Source organism: Anguilla anguilla, chromosome 14 (genome assembly GCF_013347855.1).
Source record: "Anguilla anguilla isolate fAngAng1 chromosome 14, fAngAng1.pri, whole genome shotgun sequence".
NCBI lineage: Eukaryota > Metazoa > Chordata > Actinopteri > Anguilliformes > Anguillidae > Anguilla > Anguilla anguilla.
This window is the reverse complement of record NC_049214.1, coordinates 10,175,353-10,196,018: the sequence shown is the minus strand read 5'-3', so window position 1 is coordinate 10,196,018 and position 20,666 is coordinate 10,175,353. Positions and strand designations below refer to the sequence as shown.

At 38.4% G+C, this 20,666-nt stretch overlaps 1 protein-coding gene across 2 annotated transcripts in view; it reads left to right on the top strand.

The window, feature by feature from the left end:
* Window positions 1–2,402: 2,402 nt before the first annotated feature.
* man2a1 (mannosidase, alpha, class 2A, member 1) overlaps window positions 2,403–20,666 on the top strand; it is a 114,087-nt gene continuing 95,823 nt past the window's right edge. Inside the window, exon 1 of one of the 2 annotated variants that reach the window (XM_035390370.1) lies at window positions 2,403–3,879. In XM_035390370.1, coding sequence (XP_035246261.1) covers window positions 3,742–3,879 — 138 coding nt within the window. In that variant the 5' untranslated portion in view covers window positions 2,403–3,741. The remainder of the gene's footprint in view (window positions 3,880–20,666) is intronic. The other variant, XM_035390371.1, reaches the window with a different exon arrangement.

Sequence of the window (20,666 nt, the reverse complement as noted above, 5' to 3'; positions counted from 1 at the left end):
TCATTTATAACAGACATTTTTTTGGCAAAGTACTTGAAATTATGTTTTTAGTCAACTCAGTTAGATAACAACATTCTTCAGAAGTTTCAATCAGGATTTCGGTCCATCATAGTACAGACACTCCCCTTATTAAAGTGGCAAATGGCCTTCGGCTAAATACAGATGCTGATCATCTCAGTGTGCTGATTCTTTTGGACATGAACTCTGGTTTTGATAATGTGGAGCAGAGAATATTACTATCACTGCTTAAAGCGGTACGGTTGGGTGAAACAATCTTGAGATAGTTTCATTCTAATCCCGGAAACAGAAAAATGTTTGTTACTTTCAGTAATTCCATGTCATGAAATGTCAACATTGCTTGTGGGGCCTCACAGCGCTCAGATCTGGGCTACTTATTGTTTCAGTTTACTGAACTGCTCCCTCCTGGTGTTATCACTCCTGGAAATGGTGTATTCCCATAGTTATGCTGAAAATGGAAAACGGTAAGTTAAACCTGGTAGAAACTCTTCAGATGGAGTCGTTGGATATGAATAAATAAAAAACTAGATATCACTGAATTTCTGTTTGATTTCAGTTAAATGAAAATAATACAAGACATTTTGACTAGTCCCAATAGGAAGATAACTTTTTTGTATATGAGTGTTTTTTTAAAATCCAATTTCAAAAATTCTGAACTTGAAGACTGAAGACTTGAAACTGTGAGCACTCTGAGAGACAGCTAAGTATAAGATCCCATATTAAACACATAACCAAATTCTCTGCTTATTGCCTCAAAAATATAGCAAAAGTAAGGTTATGTTTATTCACGTCTGATGCTGAGAAAACTACCTGTGGTTTATATGATTTAGACTGGATTATTGCAATGCTTTTATCTCTCGCCTCCCATATTATATCATTACAGATTAGCCAGAACGCAGCAGAGTGACAGAGGACTCTGCCACTCAAGGACAAGTCAAGGACAAAGAAGTGGGAACGTAATACTCCAGAACTTAGATCCCTGCACTGGCTCCCAGTTAGTTCTATAATTTATTAGTGGCCCAAGCATGAATTGCTGGAACATTTGCAATTTCTGGCAGATGTGTCTAACTTTTTTTTTTTACAGAACTTTGCACAGTGGCCGAAGGTTGCATGCATTACAGAAGGAGCAACTTTGGCGCTTTTAAATGCTATAGCGCTACAACAAACTTTAAAAGAGCATAACTGCTGCCCCCATTTGGTCTAGAGACATGAAACCAACATCAATCGATGCCTCTCCTCAGACAAAACAACTTTGCTTTTTTGTCTGGAAAGGTGCATCACGTAGATTTTCTGCCATTTTGAATAAATTAAAAACACTTAAAAGGCATCCACCCCTACAAAGTTTGACCAACTTGCACAAAACATGGCATGCCACATCTACTCATGAACAGTGTAAAATGTTATAGATACATAAATTTGCTACACTTAAAAATGTGCCTGCTGGAAGTCAATGAATGTACATGTGCCTGAAAAATGCTAAAAAAAAATAAAAATAAAAAAACCCAAAAACTTTGGTGGGTCTATTGATATGCTACATTTCCAAAAGTATGTGGACACCTGAACATCACAATTATATGTACTTGAAGATCTCATTCCAAAACCATGGGCATTGATATGGTCTAATTACAAATCCACCTTTTTGAATTTGCATATGTATTTGTGACTTTGAGTGCTTAATTGCTGCTTGCAGCTATTATTATTATTATTATTATTATTAGTAGTAGTAGTAGTGGTAGTAGTAGTGGTAGCAGTATTATTATTATTCTCTAAAACTGATTGGGCAGCAAATACAGTCAATACTACAGCTATGAAACTTAGCAGGTATGTTCATATGACCAGTCCCACACACTACTCAATTACTGCAATGATGCCAATTGGTCCAATGGATGTTTCAATGTTTGTGGTCCAATGTTTTTATTTTACTTTGTTTAATGTTTTATGAGCTTTCATTACAGATTAATTGTTGTTTTATTTGATTTCTGGCTTGATTTATTTTTATACAAAATTGTATCTATATGTCTATCACTGTAAAGCACTTCGTGCTACTTTGCTGTATGAAAGGTGCTAGCTACACAAATTATAATTATAATAATAATAATAATTATTATTATTATTATTATAACGCTAAATATATGCATTAATGGGGGCACAACTTTCATAGTCTATTGTCTACATTTCTGCGTAAATACACACATGCATAAATTAAAATACATAATTACAGTTCCAATACATATTCTGCACAAACGCTAAAATAGAGCGCGTTTCGAATTCACAACCTGAGGATTGTGTAAACATGGAGTTAAATACGCTCAGGTGTTGGTCTACATTGGACGTCACCCCATGATGTCATGAGAGGCGGAGGCACATTGTAGCTGAAATGTGGATGTTTCCTCTCCGTGGCCTGAGCGAGGAAGGGATGTGTTGCCACTAGGAGTCATCCACGGAGTCTGTGGCAGTTGCGACGTATGGGAAGAATTGCATGCACAGATAGCCTTTAAAATCCACACGGGATTTTGATCTATTCAGCAAACTATGCGGTTAAACGGAATTTCCAATTTGAATGTGCTGAACACATCAGAACATTGAGTGCTCAATCTTACTGCCAAAAGTGGCGTTGTTTGACAAGGGGGAAAGGAAGTCTAACTCCAGAAATCGAAAACTGTCTGAATAAGAAGCCGTTGACTAGAAGGGAAAAGGAAATGGCACATTGACAATTTACAAAAGCGGCTGCACTTTTTACGTGCCCGTAAAAATGTTGCGTCACGCTCGTAGGCTATACTCACCGAAGAGGAGTTTGTGTATGCTATAGAATACTGAAGGGGAAACATATTTTGCGAACATCGGATTCTGAGCAGCACGTTTAAACCTTGACATCCACACCTGGAAAAGGGACTCGAGAGAAAGAAAACCACATGCTATGGAAAATCGTTCTACATGCACAGCTGAAAGGGGATGTATATCCTAAAAGTTTACTTTCGAGTCTGGAAACCATGTACAATCGCTACCACCGATAAACAGGTTATTGGAATAAGTAGGCGATACCTAGTGAAATGTTCTGTGAAAGTCGAATGACGGAGACGTGATTGTCCACGACACATTTGGAGGAAAGTTCTCGCTTTTTATAACGCGCACGGCGAACTCGGCGAATCTTTCAAGGCTAAAAATTCGTTTTCTGCTGTGAGCGTGCGGGACTCTTGAAACGCATCCATGAGTTTTTACCTGGTCAAACCAGATGGAAGGTATGACTCGATAGGCGGCGCAAGCACTTACCTTAGTGTTCATTTTCATGGGTTGCCTACTAATACAAAATAACTACAGGAAGAAGGCAGGGTTGTCGCTTTTGTGTGTTTGCCAGCACGATTTGCTGAATCACACAAACCCTTCCGCATTGACATGAAACTTTGCTGTCGTTAGGCTGTACAGCGATTTTGTGCTTTTTTGAACTCCTTCGAAGTTTCTTACTGAGAGGAACATGCAGAACCAGACACCATGTTGTTATAATGAGTAATTGAAGACTATATTCTAGGGTACTTCATGGTGCTTTTTTATTTTACCTTTTTTCATCTTTCTCCAACGGAAGCTTCAAGACACTCAATACCAATTATCCGCCACTAAAGATAGTTCATGCTGTGCATGTGACTATTGACATAAACTTTGGCTCTTTTTGTAGGTCCTAAAGCTTCTTGTTACGCAGTTCCACTGTTGTACTGGATAGCGCAAACGATGAAGCTTAGCAGACAATTCACAGTTTTTGGCAGTGCCATATTTTGCGTGGTGGTATTCTCGTTGTATCTAATGCTGGATCACCTACAATTAGACCATACCAAAAACCCAAGCAACGGAGTGGGGAGGTTTCAAAACGTAAGTAGAACTAAATTGTTTGATTCTTTAAAAGTTTTGTGCAGAAGTGACACTGTTACTAATAAGTTAATTGTCCATAGCCGTTTCGAAAAGAGTATGCAATTGTCAATTTCAGGCAGAATAGTTTCTGTGGTGTCTAAGCTGCTTTGGGGTAAATTGATCATGCTTTCATAAAAATATGTAGCTATTATACAGTAGTCGAACATTCCGAATATAGTATTGCCAGTGAATGAAATGGGATATAGGCTATTTTATAGTTACTGGATTTGCCCTTCACGGAAGTTTTAGAACCTAATAAACAATGCACTAACAATGACGCGTCACAGTACAGTTGGCTGACTGATTGCCAAGGAAGTTGTTGGTGATGTTCAGTGGAATTAAGCTTCTCAGTGCGAGCAAACACCATGCCACTGTACAAGCATTGCAGCAAAACTATATTTATTGTATGCGACCATGACGAGAAAAATGTTGCCTGACCAACTTTGTCTACACTGCAACTGAATGTTCTGTAACCTGTAATACAGACATAGATTAGGTTGCTAAACATTCGAAAATGCAAATCTCCATGCAGTTTGTTTTTTTTTTTAAATCGTTTAAGTAAGATAATGAAATTAATACCACAAAAAGGTGTAGGCCTACTATAGCCAGTAATGCTGTTGCAATATTTAGAGCCTGCATTTTGACGACTGGAATTTGTGGAAAGAAAAAGGACGACAATTACAGTATCTTGTATTCTAGCTAATATTAATAGTCGTCTTTGATCAACCACCTGGCAGCTGGTCTCATGTGGGCGCGCGTTGGTAATTGCAGATTGGTGGTCATTAACTTCATTGGTTTTTGCCTGTGTTGCCTACTAGTGTTTCTGATAATTTAGTTACTTGTACCCACATTTTTTAAAGTCCGTTTAAAAAGTAGGCTATCGGCTTTAATTGAAACTCGGACCAACGAGGACACAGTGATTAATAACACAAGGCGTGTATTTTCTCAACTAAATAAATAAATAAAACGACTCGCACCGACTATGTAGGCTACGGGAAAAGGAGTCGTAGTTGTACTAGACTTTCGGAGAATATTTTCAAGACTGTCTAATATCCCCTGCTTGGTGTAAGGCTTCACTTGAAGGCTCTAATCATCCTACTTTTCATAGCTATAGCCTACAGATATGTCGATGGATCTCTAAAGGACGTGACTGCCAGTGCACTGAAAGTAGGGCTGTCTCCATGGCGTGAGTGGTGTGGAAAAGAGTTTGGTTAGGGGATTCTATGGATGGAAAATAAATCGCATGTATGGTCTTTGGTAATCACACCATGATTTTAAAGAGGCGAGAGAGAAGGGACTATTTGACTAATTAATTCTTGCCTGCAGAATGATTATTCTTTTATTTATTTTATTTTTTTATAGCGATAAGTGGAGATCTGGCTTTGGATTTGCATCTTCCAGTTAGTTTGCAAACACGAGTCTGTCGCTGACCTGCACAACCAGTTTTCCTTTCCGGAATTTCTGTATTCAGCAGTAGCCTACTGTAACAGTATCTATAACTGGTTAGGCTTTACTGTACGCTCTGTTTTGGAAACTTACCTCATGGGTATCATATTAATATTTTAGGCATTTCTTATTACATAACATTCCTTTGTCTGACATCATTTCATTGTCTACATTTATATAGTTGGATATATACTGAAGCAATAAGTACCTTGCTCAGGTGTACAAACCTGCAATCTACAGGTTACAAGACCAATTCCTTACCCGTTATGCTACACTGCCACCCCATTATTGCATGGAAAAAGGAGTCGCTGTTTTTACTTTCAGCCAGCACATTACATTTGTACTGTTTATTGTATCAAATAATCCTCAATTGATTTTGGATACTTTTCCACCTTATTCACCATTTGTTGCTGACATAGTCACTGCAAAGGCCACCTTACATGCTGGATGTTTGCTAGAGACTAGCTTCCTGGCTATGCTGGATTTCCTTTTCTCTTATGTGCAGCTGCATGGCTGGTGTATTAACAAGCTAAAATAATAATGGAATGACAAGCAAATTGGCATAGCAGTGCAGAGTTCTATTTCATAGCTAGCTGGTAAATGATTGTTTTAACATTTATATGGCCAAAATAATCAGTTGTGCATTTCTAACTCCCCTAAATAAAATAATACAGTATGTAGCTACTACTAAATCTTTAAATGAAATGTGACATGGATTATTGAATGAAATCTTTGTTTTAAAATGGCAGACTTTCTCCTATAATCTTGAATTTGATTTTTAAAAAAATGTGAAATGTGAATATCAAATTTTAAATGTCACTTGATTGTGGCAGTATAGATTACATTTGGGAATTTGCTTCACTGCTTTCATCCCATTTTAGAATGCCTAACTATGGTCATGTCCCATCACTGCAAGATCTGTCAGTTTTGGGAGAGCTGTGTACTTTCATGCATGTCCTATGAAATGTGCAGTGGGCCGATCACTCTGCAGTCATCAGAGCTGCGCAGCTGTTGTGATGGGAGACTGCATTAATCACGCAGCTGGCACAGCCCGACTGCAGACACCCAGTCAAGCAGATGGGATGCTTTTGAGCAATGAGGTTAAGGAGGTACCCTGCCACCTGATACCCTCCTCCCTGGGTAAGGCTGTTGCCTACTGTGCATTGCCTTGTGGGACTGCCAGCTGCAGGCCTCGCACAAGCATGGGGCATATTTCACCTGGCCATGGCGTGTTCCACAGCTCTCTTTGATATTTATGTCATCTGGGCATGCCACCTGGGAACCCTGTGCACCCACTGTGTACCCACTGTGTACAGTTTTATTGACATTTCTCTGCTCAGGTGATTTTTATGTGCCATGTCTGAAACAGTATGGCAAGGCCATATTACTTCACTCCACAGTTGTCCTAGCCACCTTCTGCCGCAATACGAAACGCAGGTTCAGGCCCCAAATAAGAGCCTGTTCTCTGCCATAGGTATGTTGTTTGGATGTTGTGGTTTTTTTTTGTTTTTTTTTTTGGGATGTGCACAGTGTTAGCAAACACCACACCAGACTGCGTTTTGTCCAGTCTAGGCTATATTGTTTATATAGGTGATGCCATTCCAATCTGTAAACCTTTGTGATGGTCACCAGTTTCTGAAGCCAAGAAGCGCTGAGCTTGGTTAATAGCTAGTTGTATTGGCCACCTTGAAAAAGGGCTTACTCCCATAAGTGGTGTTGGCCAGTTTACAGCAATCATTCCTCTGGACCAAACTGAAAACCAGCATCTGTAGAATGGTGGATCCACTGTGCTGTCCGATAAGATGTGGAACTGGGGTACTGACTCGCTGTGTTCTTTAATGATTCCATGGCACTCAATATTGGTGATGTCCTGGATAGATTTTAAATGTGCACCTTTCATAACCATATCCAACTTTGATTGGCTTAAATAATTCCTCTCTTTCCATCTTGACTGATGTGTGGTGAGTGTTCTGGAATAAAATAATCTCTGTGCATTACCCAGGTGGGTGCTACACTTTTGTGTGGGTTGAGGTGAGCTGTAACACACTTTGAGACAGGATGATGTCAGGACGATGAACTTGAAAGGTTCTATAAATGTAGTCCATCATCATCTGCAGCATATCTGTACTGTGCTTTAAATTAATTTCCATCAGTTTTTTCTGTATCTCTTCACAAGTTGTAATCTCACAGCAAGAAAACAGAATGGAAGCACTGTTTGAGGTTTGAGGATATTGCAGCAGAATATATCTCAGTCGCTATTGCAAAGACATTCATTTTGAATGTTCTATATCTTGGCTGTCTAAAGGGCTGGTAAAGATTTTCACGTGCAATTGCTTGTCTTCTTGAAATGTTCACCTATCTTGTTTCTCATTTGTCAGGGAAAATTTGAAGTGATTAAATACCCTGAAAGAAGTTTATGGTGCATTCAAGCATGTATTTAAGGGCGTGTAAGTCCCTTTCTGTTCCGGTCATAGTTGACTGTTCCTCTGAGCTACATGGAGGTATTAAAAAGGAGAATAAAATAATTAGCAATTGCAGTCAGTAGTTTAAGGAAAAACAATTAAATTAAATTAAGGTTGAGTCATTCAGCCTGCTAGTTTATGTAATCCTGACACTGAAGGTGACATTGTTTGAGGCAAGGTTCTTTGCATTGGACTGCCTGCTTTTAGTAAATTTTCCAGATCATTGACACTACCATGCCATAGCCTTATTGCTACCATTTACCTGTATTAGTGGCACAAATGCTCTCATTCCATTTCAGTGTATGAATATTAGGGGTGTGTAGTGACTACACTACCTGTATCTGCATGTATTCAGCCAACAAAAGTAAACACAATACAACTTGACTAATAATGGCATAAAGTATTTAGCCTATGTACATTGATTACCAAGAAACTGAAAGCTATATTACCCAAGAAAATCAGTAGGATGTAGAAGGCAAACTTTAAGCTAGGGACAGTTTTTTCATGCTATAAAAGGCGATCAATGTCTGTGAGGGGGCAGAAAAGTGCGCAACAGTTTGTATAGGTGAAGGCAACTTGGGACCCCGCTCAACTTAATCTGCTTGAGCTGTAATAGAAGCATCTGTTTTGGGGAAATTCTACAGAACACAGTGAGCACCATAATGTTGGGGACAAAGACTTAGTTAATTGTGTTCAATTGCTTCCTTTCAGTGTGTAGTTTTTATTCTAGCCTTTTGATTTTTTGAGCCTTTTTGATTGCCTTTGCAGTCTATTATAGGCGTTTGTCAAAATGATGACCAGAGCAGTGCCAATGAAAGTCAAGGAAGCCATTGTGAGGCTGAGAAATAAGAAAAATATAGTCAAACATAGGCCAAACCTTAGGCTAACCAAAACCAACTGTTTGAAACATCATTAGTAAGAAAGGAAGCCCTGGTGAGCTCACAAAGAGCCTGTAACCTGGTACTTTTCCATTTAAAAAATATATTGATCTCTTGATTAAATATTACCTCAGTCCTGTCACAATGTTTGTGGCAGAAGACTGCTGTGTTCTTGTAATGGTAAAACAGATTACTCATTCAATTCTAGACCTAGGAATCTGTTTTTTGTAATCAAGAAAATATAATTCGGAATGATCCACATTTACTCATTTTAAGTTAACACCATAAATTAATTTCTCATGGACACCTGCTGAATGGGAATTTCCAGTCAACATTTGGAAACTGGTATGTTCCAAACAAACTTTGGCTTCACAATCTGTTGTCAGACACCCATTTAAAGGAATAATTATATGTTTGATAGCTGGCATTGGCAATATTGTGTTTTAAATTGTCATAGTTTAGTTTTAAGTTTTAAACATTGTCCAAGGGTCCTTTTCCCTTCAGTGTCTCCTGGCATAATAATGGGCTGACTTCAGATGTAGACCCTCCTGGAGGCTGTGGGACTGTGAGACGGAGAGCGTGTCACTATCTATATTCTGCCAAGTTAAGTTTTCTTTGGTTTGCTCCCTCAGGGCATGTCAGTTTGGCAGCAGGGACTAGAAATGGAAGGCACTTCGTTAACTCCACTCTGGAAGTCTGAAAATAAAATCTAAAAAAAGTCATAAGCAATAAAGCACAATGTGAGGTAAATAAATGTGAAGAACCATTTACTTGGTATAATTTCAAAATAGTGTTTTCACTTGCAAAATTGGAACCATCTTCCCCCATAAAACCCTATGCATTCCCTCCCCGTTCCCCACCCCAAGTGTGGTAATTAATACCTTCAATATAGGTCCAATGGATAGACCTGTTTTTTAAGGAATGGGGCTATTGTACTTTGAAATTCAGTAGTATTGAAGCCATTTTCAATGTTTAGATTTTTATTAAAATAGGAATGTGTATTAATTTTGTATAGGCATCTTTGCTTGTTGGATGTCCTTAGCCTGGCTTACTTGGAAGGCTACCACAGTGCTTAACCCTTGTAATAAAGGGAGGCTTTTAATGTAAATAGGATAATTTAAGGTAAAGTCCATTCCCCTGGTGCCATATGCATAATCTGCCCTGCTGCCCTAAATTTGATGAATACAAAACTATCGGCCTAAATAATGGCATTAACTTATCACTATGATGGATTCATTTGCTACATTTAAAGCTAATTGAATGTGAAAAACAAGCAGTTTTGCACCTTCTTTTAGAGTAGTTTGTGGTGTGTTGTGATGGATTTCATATATAGTCAGATGTATGGCGTCCAGAAATGGCTTTCTAGGCACCGTCAGAATTAAGGCCATGATGCAACATCCAAACTGTGTGTAATTTTTTAATACTTTCTTTTAGATGTTTCCGGCCTCAAATGTATTTCACAATTTCCTGAAGAAAAACACAGTCTGTGTTGAAGTAATCGTCTCAAAGCACATTGTACATTCTCAAAAATGTATGTACTGGGCAGGGTTAGAGTGACGATTTCAAGCTGTTTTTGGCAGTATTACCAAAAGCTTTTACAAGGCTTGTTTGTGTTGTATTCTTAATGTTTTAATAGAAAATGTTTGATACTCCAATTCACATTTTTACGTCTGGGTTATTTTTTATACATTATATGTGTAATTTAATGTTATATTTTGCAACTGGTTTGCATTACTAAAATTTTCAATTCTGGAAAATGTCGAGTAGACTACCTCCTCCTCTGTAGACTACAATATAGGGTAATTCATAGTATCTGGGTAACATCAAGAACAAATCACTTGTGTACACACCTGCGCATTCTGTTTCATTGAGGATGGGTGGTTGTTTAGAAAAGTGTTGTAACAGCCAAATAAGTGAGGGTTTAATTGTAAGATTGCATTTGTGGCCTGTACATAAACAGAAGATACAGAAAGATTTCTGTGTCTATACAGAAAGTTTTCTGAGCTATAAAAAGTTTAATGTGTAAGCATGAAGGATAATCTGGAGTTTTCTGTGTATATTAAGTCTGCTATCAGGCAAACATCTCTAGTTTGGGTCAGGGGTCAAGTTTTTATCTCTCTTTATTCTGTCCTCACACACTCCTAGTTTCATGTTGTTGTATGTTAATGTGAAGACCAAAACCTTATTTGTATATTGTAATTTTGGCAATGCCCAATGAGCTTTTGTCATGGTTTAATTTGAGAGCATTCTTTCTTGAACTAGCATCAGAAGCAGCAATATGGTGGTGAAATATCAGTCTCCATTGCCAACATGTTGAGTAAGTGAACTTTGACTTGACAGGATTACGTTTTTTTTTTTTTTTGAACAAGTGAACAAATTTAGTTGTCACAGACTTAGTGAGGGTTTGTATCTGCACCATGGGACACCTGGCTGTGTCACCTGGGAGGCTCAAACAACCCCCTGTCATTTAAAAGATTAATTTGAGTCTGTATTTAAATCTTTAAAACCATGTCTGGTAGAGACACCTGTAATCATAAATGATGAATGCTGCACTACCCTACAGCACATGCTGGCTTTGGAGAGTTGAAGACTCATCACACTGTACGAAGAGCACCCCCCCCCCCCCCCCCCCCCACACACACACACAAGCATTGCTGTGACCCCTCTAACACTCAGCTAGCCTCTTCATCTTTAGAAACCTCAAAACGTGTTTTCTTGTATTAGGTATTTTCTGTTCAAATTTTAAAAGCCTATATAAAGCTGTTACGTGTCAAACTACTGTTTTTTACCTCTGCAATTTAGTAAAGCTTTGAACCCTGGAAGGGTTTTGAGTCTTTCGAGAACAGTGTGACATCACAAAAGGTTAGCTCTGTAGTTTAAAATGAGTACATTCAATTCAATTATTCACAGTGCCCAAAATGTCTTGCTGCCTTTTTTATTGTGAGACTATGGACATTTCCTCAAATTGAAAATCTGAAAAAGTGGTGGTAAATGTCAGTTGAGGAGAGAGGAAAATAAACAATCATGGGCTTCAATGATGTAATGAATTGTAATCGTATTGATAATCCCCATTAGATATATTTTTCTGTATTTCATTGTAATATTGTAAGGTAAGGTTCTGTGTTTGATGCTGAGAAATTGTTCTCTCTCTCTTCTTATGGAGGTAATCAATTCTCTCAACTCCAGATATAAAAATGAATATAGGCTACATATTGTACATCCAAGTATGAGATTTGTAAATACTGGTTGCCTGTTCAAATTTTTAGGCCTGTAAATTGCTGATTCATGATTACTTGTTTATAATTGTCTTAAACCTTTTTCTTAGTTTGCCACATTTGTGACCTCTACTGTACTTTTGAACTGATAAAATCAGTATATGAATATGTAGTTTCAGTGCTTGTGCTTGGCTTTGTATGAATTAATTAATGAATTACTGGGGGAAAACAAGACCGACGTTTCAAATTTTCCATTTGAACACTGGCAGATTTAGTTTCCAAAACCAGCAGACATGAGTTGAAGTTTTCAGTACATTTAAAATTCAAGTTGCCCCAACCCATTCAAATGTTTCTCACCTATGTAAACAAAGGATTGGCCATTTTACAAAATATGAATTATTATGCAATTACTTGACAGACAATAATAGATGTGTTTTGGATAAGGCTTTTAAAGTATCAGGCTACTCTGTGCATGAAAAAACGTTCATCTCTGTCAGATGTTTAATTTATACAGTCCAGGCAGCTGTAATGACAAGAGTAAATCCTTTTACATGGTGCATCGTAATCTTCCAGCATTAGTCAAATTAACAGTTCCTAATGTTTCCCTAGTCTTTACCGCTCCCTGGGGACAGTGACCACCACACTTCTGGTATTCGCTCACCCATTTCAGTATTTAACCTGCTCTAGCCCGGAATTCTCAAATACGTCTTGCTTCATGCAGTTGAATCACAGATCCCTGTGTAATGTAAACTAACCTAATTATATATGTATGTGTGTTGTGAGCGAGGAGAAAAGCCGCTTGCCCAAAGGTATGAACAGTTATTTAGTGTAATCTAGGGATGATTTTAAATTATATGTTATGACTTGGGTTTCTTGTACTGGGATTGTGCCTTTGGACACAATTGTGATAAACTTGGACCTCTGACTGCGCAGGAAATTTTAACTCCGTTGTGCTTGGTGTTGTACTATTCTAAAGAGCTTTACTGGCCAGTTATGACAGTGCCATCCCGTATGGGCAGAATTATCATCCTTGTTTCTGTTACCATCTGTTGGCGTTATTAACAGTAGTAGGTAGTAAGGTAAACTTTGTGGGTATGGTCTTGGGATTAATATCCTCATTTGTTTGGAGAATGTGCAATGCTTGTCCAGTCAACGCTGGTATGGAGTGAGATGTCACTCACTAAATAAAGTCCCCATGGTAACGGGGCTAATGTACGAACGTGCTGTTTTCGAGTGATCTGATAAGGGACGTTGTCGGGGAATGGCTGCTCGAGGGACAAAGGTTGGCAGAAGCAGCCGGAGAGAATGAGGAGTTGAACAGTCACTGCAGCTGAAGCCCAAGGGGGTAACTCCTGATGAGTCTAGCTGGTTCCTCTCACTTTTTTCTTGCCCTTTTTGAAGAGTTGTCCTTGTGTGAATTTTGTTTGTTTTCTTGTACTGAGCTGAATGAATGGCTATAAGTGTAACAGTTTTTGTTCACTAGAATGTCTGAAATGTTGTTTAAATCTGATGGCTTGTAAACTGAGGTCTCAGGAAACAGAGGATAAGAGATAACTAATTGGATAGCTTAGATCTAAGTGCTATATAAGCAATGATGTGCCACTATTTCTTAAGTTTTAATATGAAAACGAAGTGTGTACGTCACTGGCAGCCCCAACACTGGAGGAAACATGTAGGCCTACAACACAGTTAATATCAGTTTCTGTTCTTCTATACCAAAATAAAGAGGAAAATTTTAATTCTGTGCTGCCATCAAGGTTTTTCAGCCATCAAGTTTCTCTGGATTAAACGGATTACATTTTTTGTAAAGAAGAAACCTTTTTTGAAAATGTAATCTATGTAATCCAGTTTGTCAACTTAGTTTCTTACCAGTAGGTCTCCCATCCAAATATATGTACTAACCAAGTTTTCACGAGTCAAAAAAGCTTCAGCAGTTTAACATGAGATGTACGCAGGGTGGCATATCTTCAAAGCATATGCATTTTGAAACGTTATTAATTGTGAAATCGTTTGGTACATTTAAAGTAAGTTGAGTTTTATATGAGTAGGAAATTTATTGTAATGGGCATCCATTTAAGTGTGCCTGCTGTATTAAGTCCACTTTATTAATGCAGCAGTTTGTTTATGATGCCTGAAACATTTTCTCTGTGCATCCACACCACACTGTCACCTACCAGCAGTATATTATGGGGTGAGTCAGTGGGTTCATCCATTAGTTGATACACAGTGTATGGGGAAAGTGCTATGCTTTGTGACTGAAATGACCAACTTGGTTGTTACGAAGACAAATTGCCAATGAATAGGCCTGTTCTGGTCTAAAGTATCCATTTATGTTGCTTAATTTGTCACAGGCCAGATATGACTAGAATTAATAAGCACACAATGCAACCAGGCTGCAAATCTTTAAATGGGGAATATGTGTTGCATGTTGTACTTAATCTCAGATTCCAAGTTATGATAGTCTCTCACACTACCATCTGTGGGAATACCTCACATTAAAGAGCCTCCAGTGGGTTCTGGACTACATGCTTTATGGAAGAAAATATGTCACTTGTATATTGTAGTGGCAAGACATGCCCCAGAAACACATGACAGGATGTGATAAGTGTAAAGACCTAATACAAAGTGTGCTGGGGTCATGTGTGAATCCATAAGGATCTTAACGCTTTTACATTACATTACATTACATTCATTTGGCAGACGCTTTTATCCAAAGCGACGTACAAGAAGTGCATTTTCATGATCGTAGACAACTGTTCTGGCAAAGGGACTTCCGTTTCAAAGAACCAACATGGCTGGCTGTAGATGGCAAGGAAGAGCTAGTCGTTAAATAGGTGTCCATCATATGCTGTCAGGAAAAATAAAGTTTTGAGTAGGATAGCTTCAAGATTATAAGGGTGCTTTCACACCTACATTGTTTGGACTTTTTGCTATGTTCAGACCTTTTTGACTAGTGTGAAGCCATGTGGACTGTGGTCCGGACAAAGAAAGCGCAAGAGGTTTGCAAAAAATCGGTGGTCTTGGTCCGCTTCATTTGGACCACGGTGCAGATCATTTCTGGTGTGAAAACAATTCCTGTAAAGTCTGAACTGAATAGAGGAAGTGAGGACATGCACAATGTATTGTAGGTTCTCAGCAAGTTGTTTTGGTTGTTTTATAGGCACATTGCAGGAAGAGAAAAGTTTAGCCTACACCTTGCTAGCTACAAATGAGTCATGCGTGTGTGTATGTTTGTCTGTCAGTCTGTCTGTCACTGGCATATCAACCTATCTAGCAAGTTGTGCAGCTCTGATGCTACATTAGAGTTGCTGTTGCCAGCTAGGCAGACATATTTGCTTCATATTGTGTTGTAATCTTGAATGCCTACCTGACTACTCTGCTGTGTCAGTGTCGGTGTATGATATAACATTGCTTGCCTTCTTCTGTTCTGGTAGTCTACATAGATTCCTAAGTATAGGCTTTGCACCAGGTATATGCAGTCTTGACAAATGTTCACACGTTTATTTACACATAATGTTTATGAGTGGAACATCAAAGGAAAGCCATAAACAACAAGGTCCCAATCAAAGACCCAGGGTGCTCTACATTGCCTGTCTTGCTGACACACACACACACATACACACGTATGCATACATACATATTATGTGTGTGCGCGTGAAAACACCCTAAATCTGGGAGACAAGTAATGCCTTGAAAGTACACTTAAATTTAAAATGGTCCAACATTAGCAGAATATTAACCTGAAATACTAAGATCAGAATTTGGTGTTTGGTTTATGGAATATTTGTACTGAATTGAAGTTCAGGAGGGATTGGACTCCAAGCTCCCAAACATGCAAATAATATTTTGAACAGCCGGGGAAAGTAGCTGGGTTCAAATAAATTCTGTTGATCTGCACTGTGCTAATGGGATTTTTATGGTGTATCAGAAGTCCTTAGGCATATATACTGCTAAATAATCAAGGAATTGAAAAGCCGTGCATTTATAACGCATGCAAATTGCAACCAAGTTTTCACATCCATGGAGGAAGTAGATAAGCACAGGCTTCAACTTTTGAAGGATAAATGAAAACCTTTTATACGTGTAACAAAATATTTCAACCTGCTTGCTTTTTAGCAGATTGCTTGAGTCTAGGGAGCTACTGTGTCTATGGCTTTGCATGTGATCTTGGCTAGTAAAAATGAGGCATTAAATATAAGTGGTTCAGATGACTGATTAGGCTACATTGAACATTGCATTTTCAATGGGATGGCAGGTATCCCATCTGCCACGTTACGGGTTGGCGGGGCATGCCCCATACCTATACCGCACTGAGAGTTTGGCACTCAGCATTCAGAGTTTCCTGCAGAAATAGCCACAGTGGTCACAGGCTCTCAGCACTTCAGAACGTTAACCTCAGATACAACTTCACACGTGCACACAATAAAGCCCTAAACTTGGGCTATTTTGCGCTTTTCTTCTCCTCCTTTTTCCTGACGATTTTGTCATCCCATGTGCTCCAGTCTTACAATCAATCAATAATTCTCCCCATTGCACATTTAGCTACATCTGCCAGTAACAGGTTTCCTAGGTCAAACGTTATTTCGGGATACTCGGATTCACAGGCAAAATGGACATATAAAGAAGTGCACGTGATGCCATTTCTGCCTGTATAACATGTTTTTAAAATGTCTGTTTTGTTTGGAAACTAGCTTGCTTGCTAACTAATAATTTTTTCCACTATAAATAATTTCCATTTGACTGTTTCATGTGAATTTTTTAACGACCACGTTCTCTTCAGTTCGTAAGATGAAAAAAAAAAAACCTGGCCAAGTTGCATGAAATTGAGGGAACACTGGGTAGAATTTCTTTGGAATTTAATTTGTGTCAGCTAAGATAGCCAGTATTGTCTGTTGTAACTTTGCCTCATTGATATGAATGCTTTTAAATGGGAGGCCTAGATTTAGCAAGTTTTACTGAATTACTTCTAGACAGTGCTTTGTATGAGTAACTTGGCAGTTTTGTACATTGGAAATGTTTTTGTTGAGTTTTAACTTACAGGATCAGTGACACAAATGAGTGTCCTCTCTGACGATCAGATTGGTCCATCATATCAGCCTGAATCTGAGTTTGAGCAGGCACCAATAATAATTTTTTAGGCCACTAATCTAGTTACAATGTGGTCAATAGCAAAATAACCAAAGTCCAAAGAACAAAGGGGTTCAATGTCCCCGGTATAACTGCACCCCTATGCTCTCCAGCATGCAACATGAAGTGTCCTAACAAACTTTGAAGTAAAAGGCTGGTTCTATCCAGCCCTTCAGAATCTACTTCCTAGGGTGAAGGGGGGTGGGGGGGTAGGTAGGTTGGGGGGGAGATGTTTGAAGTGTTTAATTTTCTTGCCATCCCCAAAATATAGTTCTGGGTACATAGGTACATCTACACAGTAAAATTAGGAAGGTATTAAGTACCTTCACAAACATCCAAAAGCACATTCCCAGAACTTATGAACAAATGCATAACCAGTACATACATCCTTTAAAAAAGCCAGATGTATCATTAAATACACACATAAGGTGAAAAGGTTTTCCCAAATAGTCTAGCTTCGTTGAAAACATGGAACTCCCTATCACCGGGCTGCCCAAGCCTATACCTACCATCCTGTAGGTTCTCACTTCAACTCTAACAAAGCACACTCATTCAGTAAATACAGATCTCCTTGAGTTGCTAATTAGTAGAATCAGGTGTGATAAATTAGATTTGATATGAAAACCTGCAGGACTGTAGATCTCCAGGAACAGGGCTGGGCAGCCCTGCTTTACACTATATGCCAGAAAAAAAGTCAAGCAGTCAAAGTAGTAAAAATGAAATTATAGCACAAAGCAAAAATAAATAATAAAAAACTGTTAGAATGCATACACACACACACACACAGGTTGTGGGATGTGGGTCTGGACAGGCCAATGGGAAGACCAGAGCTGGACCTGCAAAAGTCAAAACCTACCTGAATTGGCAGATATCTTTCTTAAGGCGAGTCATTTGCTTGCTATACAAAACTGACTGAAAATACTAAATAAAGCACAAAAAAGCACTGCCTGTCCGTTGTAAATTACACAAATAGGGACCTGAAGTGCGATTGTTGGAATCCAAAAACCAGGCAGTGATTGCCTGCTTTATCACCTGGCATACAGGTTGCCCAGGTTCGCTTCTTCAATTAATTAGCCTCCTCCTACAGGCACACACAAGATTCCAAAAGAAATGCCAAAAAAATATGGGCAGAGTGGGAGAATAAAAAGTCTTTAAAAAATGCTTTACAAAATGAAATGAGCACAGAACCTGTTGCTTCACCTATACCTTGTTTGTGTTCATACAGTGCACATTGAGTAGCTATAGCTCACCCAGTAATAAGCCTTTCTACAGAGCTACTTATAATGACCCTTGGCTATTTCTGCCAGCTTAATTGTAATGTGGGTGATTTTTTCAGTTGAAAAAAGCCTTAAGCCTTCCACAATATGTACATTTATACATATTTGAGTGTGCAGTATTGTTATTATCTCCACTTGATGTGTCATTACTTGAAATGATGAGCATATTACCAGTGTCTCAGCAGGATGTAGTACTCTCTTTGTTTTGAAAGTGTGGGTATTTAAAAGTATTTGTGTACAGCAAGCACCATTACAAACATCAGTTTCAGCGGGTTAAATGATTTGGGAACGCTAAACAAAATGGCTGGTTTATTGCACGTTATTTAAGGCTTATGATGTTCAGTAAATGTAGTTGGTGAAAGATTCGTATTCCCTTCAAAATATTTCCCATTATTAATTTGAAAAAAAAAAGCATTTTAATTTCATGAATGGTCTGTATTCTAATTTGAATTGGGTTAACATAACATAAATGCATATTTCAGCATGGCTAGAAAGTTGATCATTTTGACAACTTTTCTGAAGAGAGAATTTTTAATTTAAATTTTTTTTTAGTACAAGAACACATGCTCACACAGTACTTTGTTTTGGTGCATGCAGAAAGAATTCTGGTGAAATTCTGAAAGTTACAGTAGTTCTCATATTGGAACCAGTTGAATATGTGAACCGCATGAGAGAATTTTTGAATAATTACAAAAAAGAATGTGATTTTCTTCACCCTCCAGTGTTACTCACTCGAAATAGCGCATGGGCATTGCTCTTGGCTCACTCTATTGGTCTCTTCCACTGGTGTGTATCAAAACAGCAGATGTATCCTGTCTGACATTCACATACAGTTATTAAGTCTTTTTTTCTGTTGATAAGAAGAGCAGAAACTCCTATCTGTCTGTTTTTCTTTTCAGAAAATTAAGCTGACGGAAACAAGAGGGTCTCTGTCATGAGTTGAATGTCCTGTTGATAGATATCTTATTTCCTTGAGGGTTGATGGCTGGGAGTTTTGGTAACTTATATAATACTGGGTCCTGTTGGGCTTTTATAGTTCAATAGCTAAATGGGTTGCTTGTGATTAAGTTACAGTTCTTCATTTTGTAGCATCATTCTTTTCTCTTTCCTTTTTCTTTTTTTCTCCCTGAGGCTTCGCGCTAGACATGGGAAATGTGGCGCACGTGGCTGGCCATCTGAAGACACAGCTTGCTGAAACCTCCTTCTTCCACTTTCTGCTTATGGTGCAAACTAGTGGGTTGGAATAGATATTGCATTCACGTTGTCAGCATTGTTGTGTACTTGCCTACCTCAATACAAATTATTCTTCTAACTCTTTTCTACTTGTATGAAGTTTCCCCTGATGTGTGTTCTCTTTGTCTTTGTGCAATGTCACCAGGAAGCCAGGAGGATACATTTTTTCTTCTTTATCATAACTTGGCTGGCTTTTGACTAAAATAAACATGTCACTGTTCGCCAAAGGGGCACTGTATTTCCTAAAAAAGGAAAATGTTTTTTGGTCATAACAGAGGAAGCGTTCTTCCATTCTGCATTCTTCTGTTATCTTCATGTCATTAAGACTGGTAACCCGTTGCACTTAAGCCAGGAAGATCACAAAGGACTTGATTTTCTATGAGGCAAAGGAAATTAGTTCTCTCCCCCATGTTGCTTGTTGGGTGAACTTTTAGCTCTTTGAAGATATACAGAAGGCCAAAGGAAAGAAAGGGGGAATGCTCAACAAATCATTGCCCTCTACAGCAGGCAGTCACAGCTGTGGAATATTCTGAACCATGAACAACTGAAAAACAACAACTGAAAATTATAGGCTAATGTGTGTCCATAACATATATAATGTAATGTGAGCTTGGCTGTTTGAAGCTTCCCGATGACATCATATGATAAATTAAGCATTTAGCAGACTCTCGTCCAGAGCACCTTGCAGCTTACATTCTTTATATGTACAGTCCATTTATACAGCTGGATATTTACAGAAACAGTAGGCCTACTTGCTCAATGGTACAATGGCAGTCTCCAAATTGGGAATTGAACCTACATGTTTGGAGTTACAAGCCCAATTTCCTTAATAGTTGGCTGTTTAAAGGCGGAGGTTCAGATTAATCTGTGAATCCAGAGAACTGAATTAGAGAGACTGTATTGGGCAGGGTATATACCACATGTTTTGTTAATCCCATCAATTAAAGTATTTATGTAACTAATTACCAAATATGGAAATGTTGTTCTGAAATGAGCTGATTTAAACAAATGTAAACACATTTGAAATGAACTTAAAGGATATAATAACTAATGACACTGTTTTTGAACTACACTCAAATGCAAATTAAGTGTAATTTCACTTTCAAAATT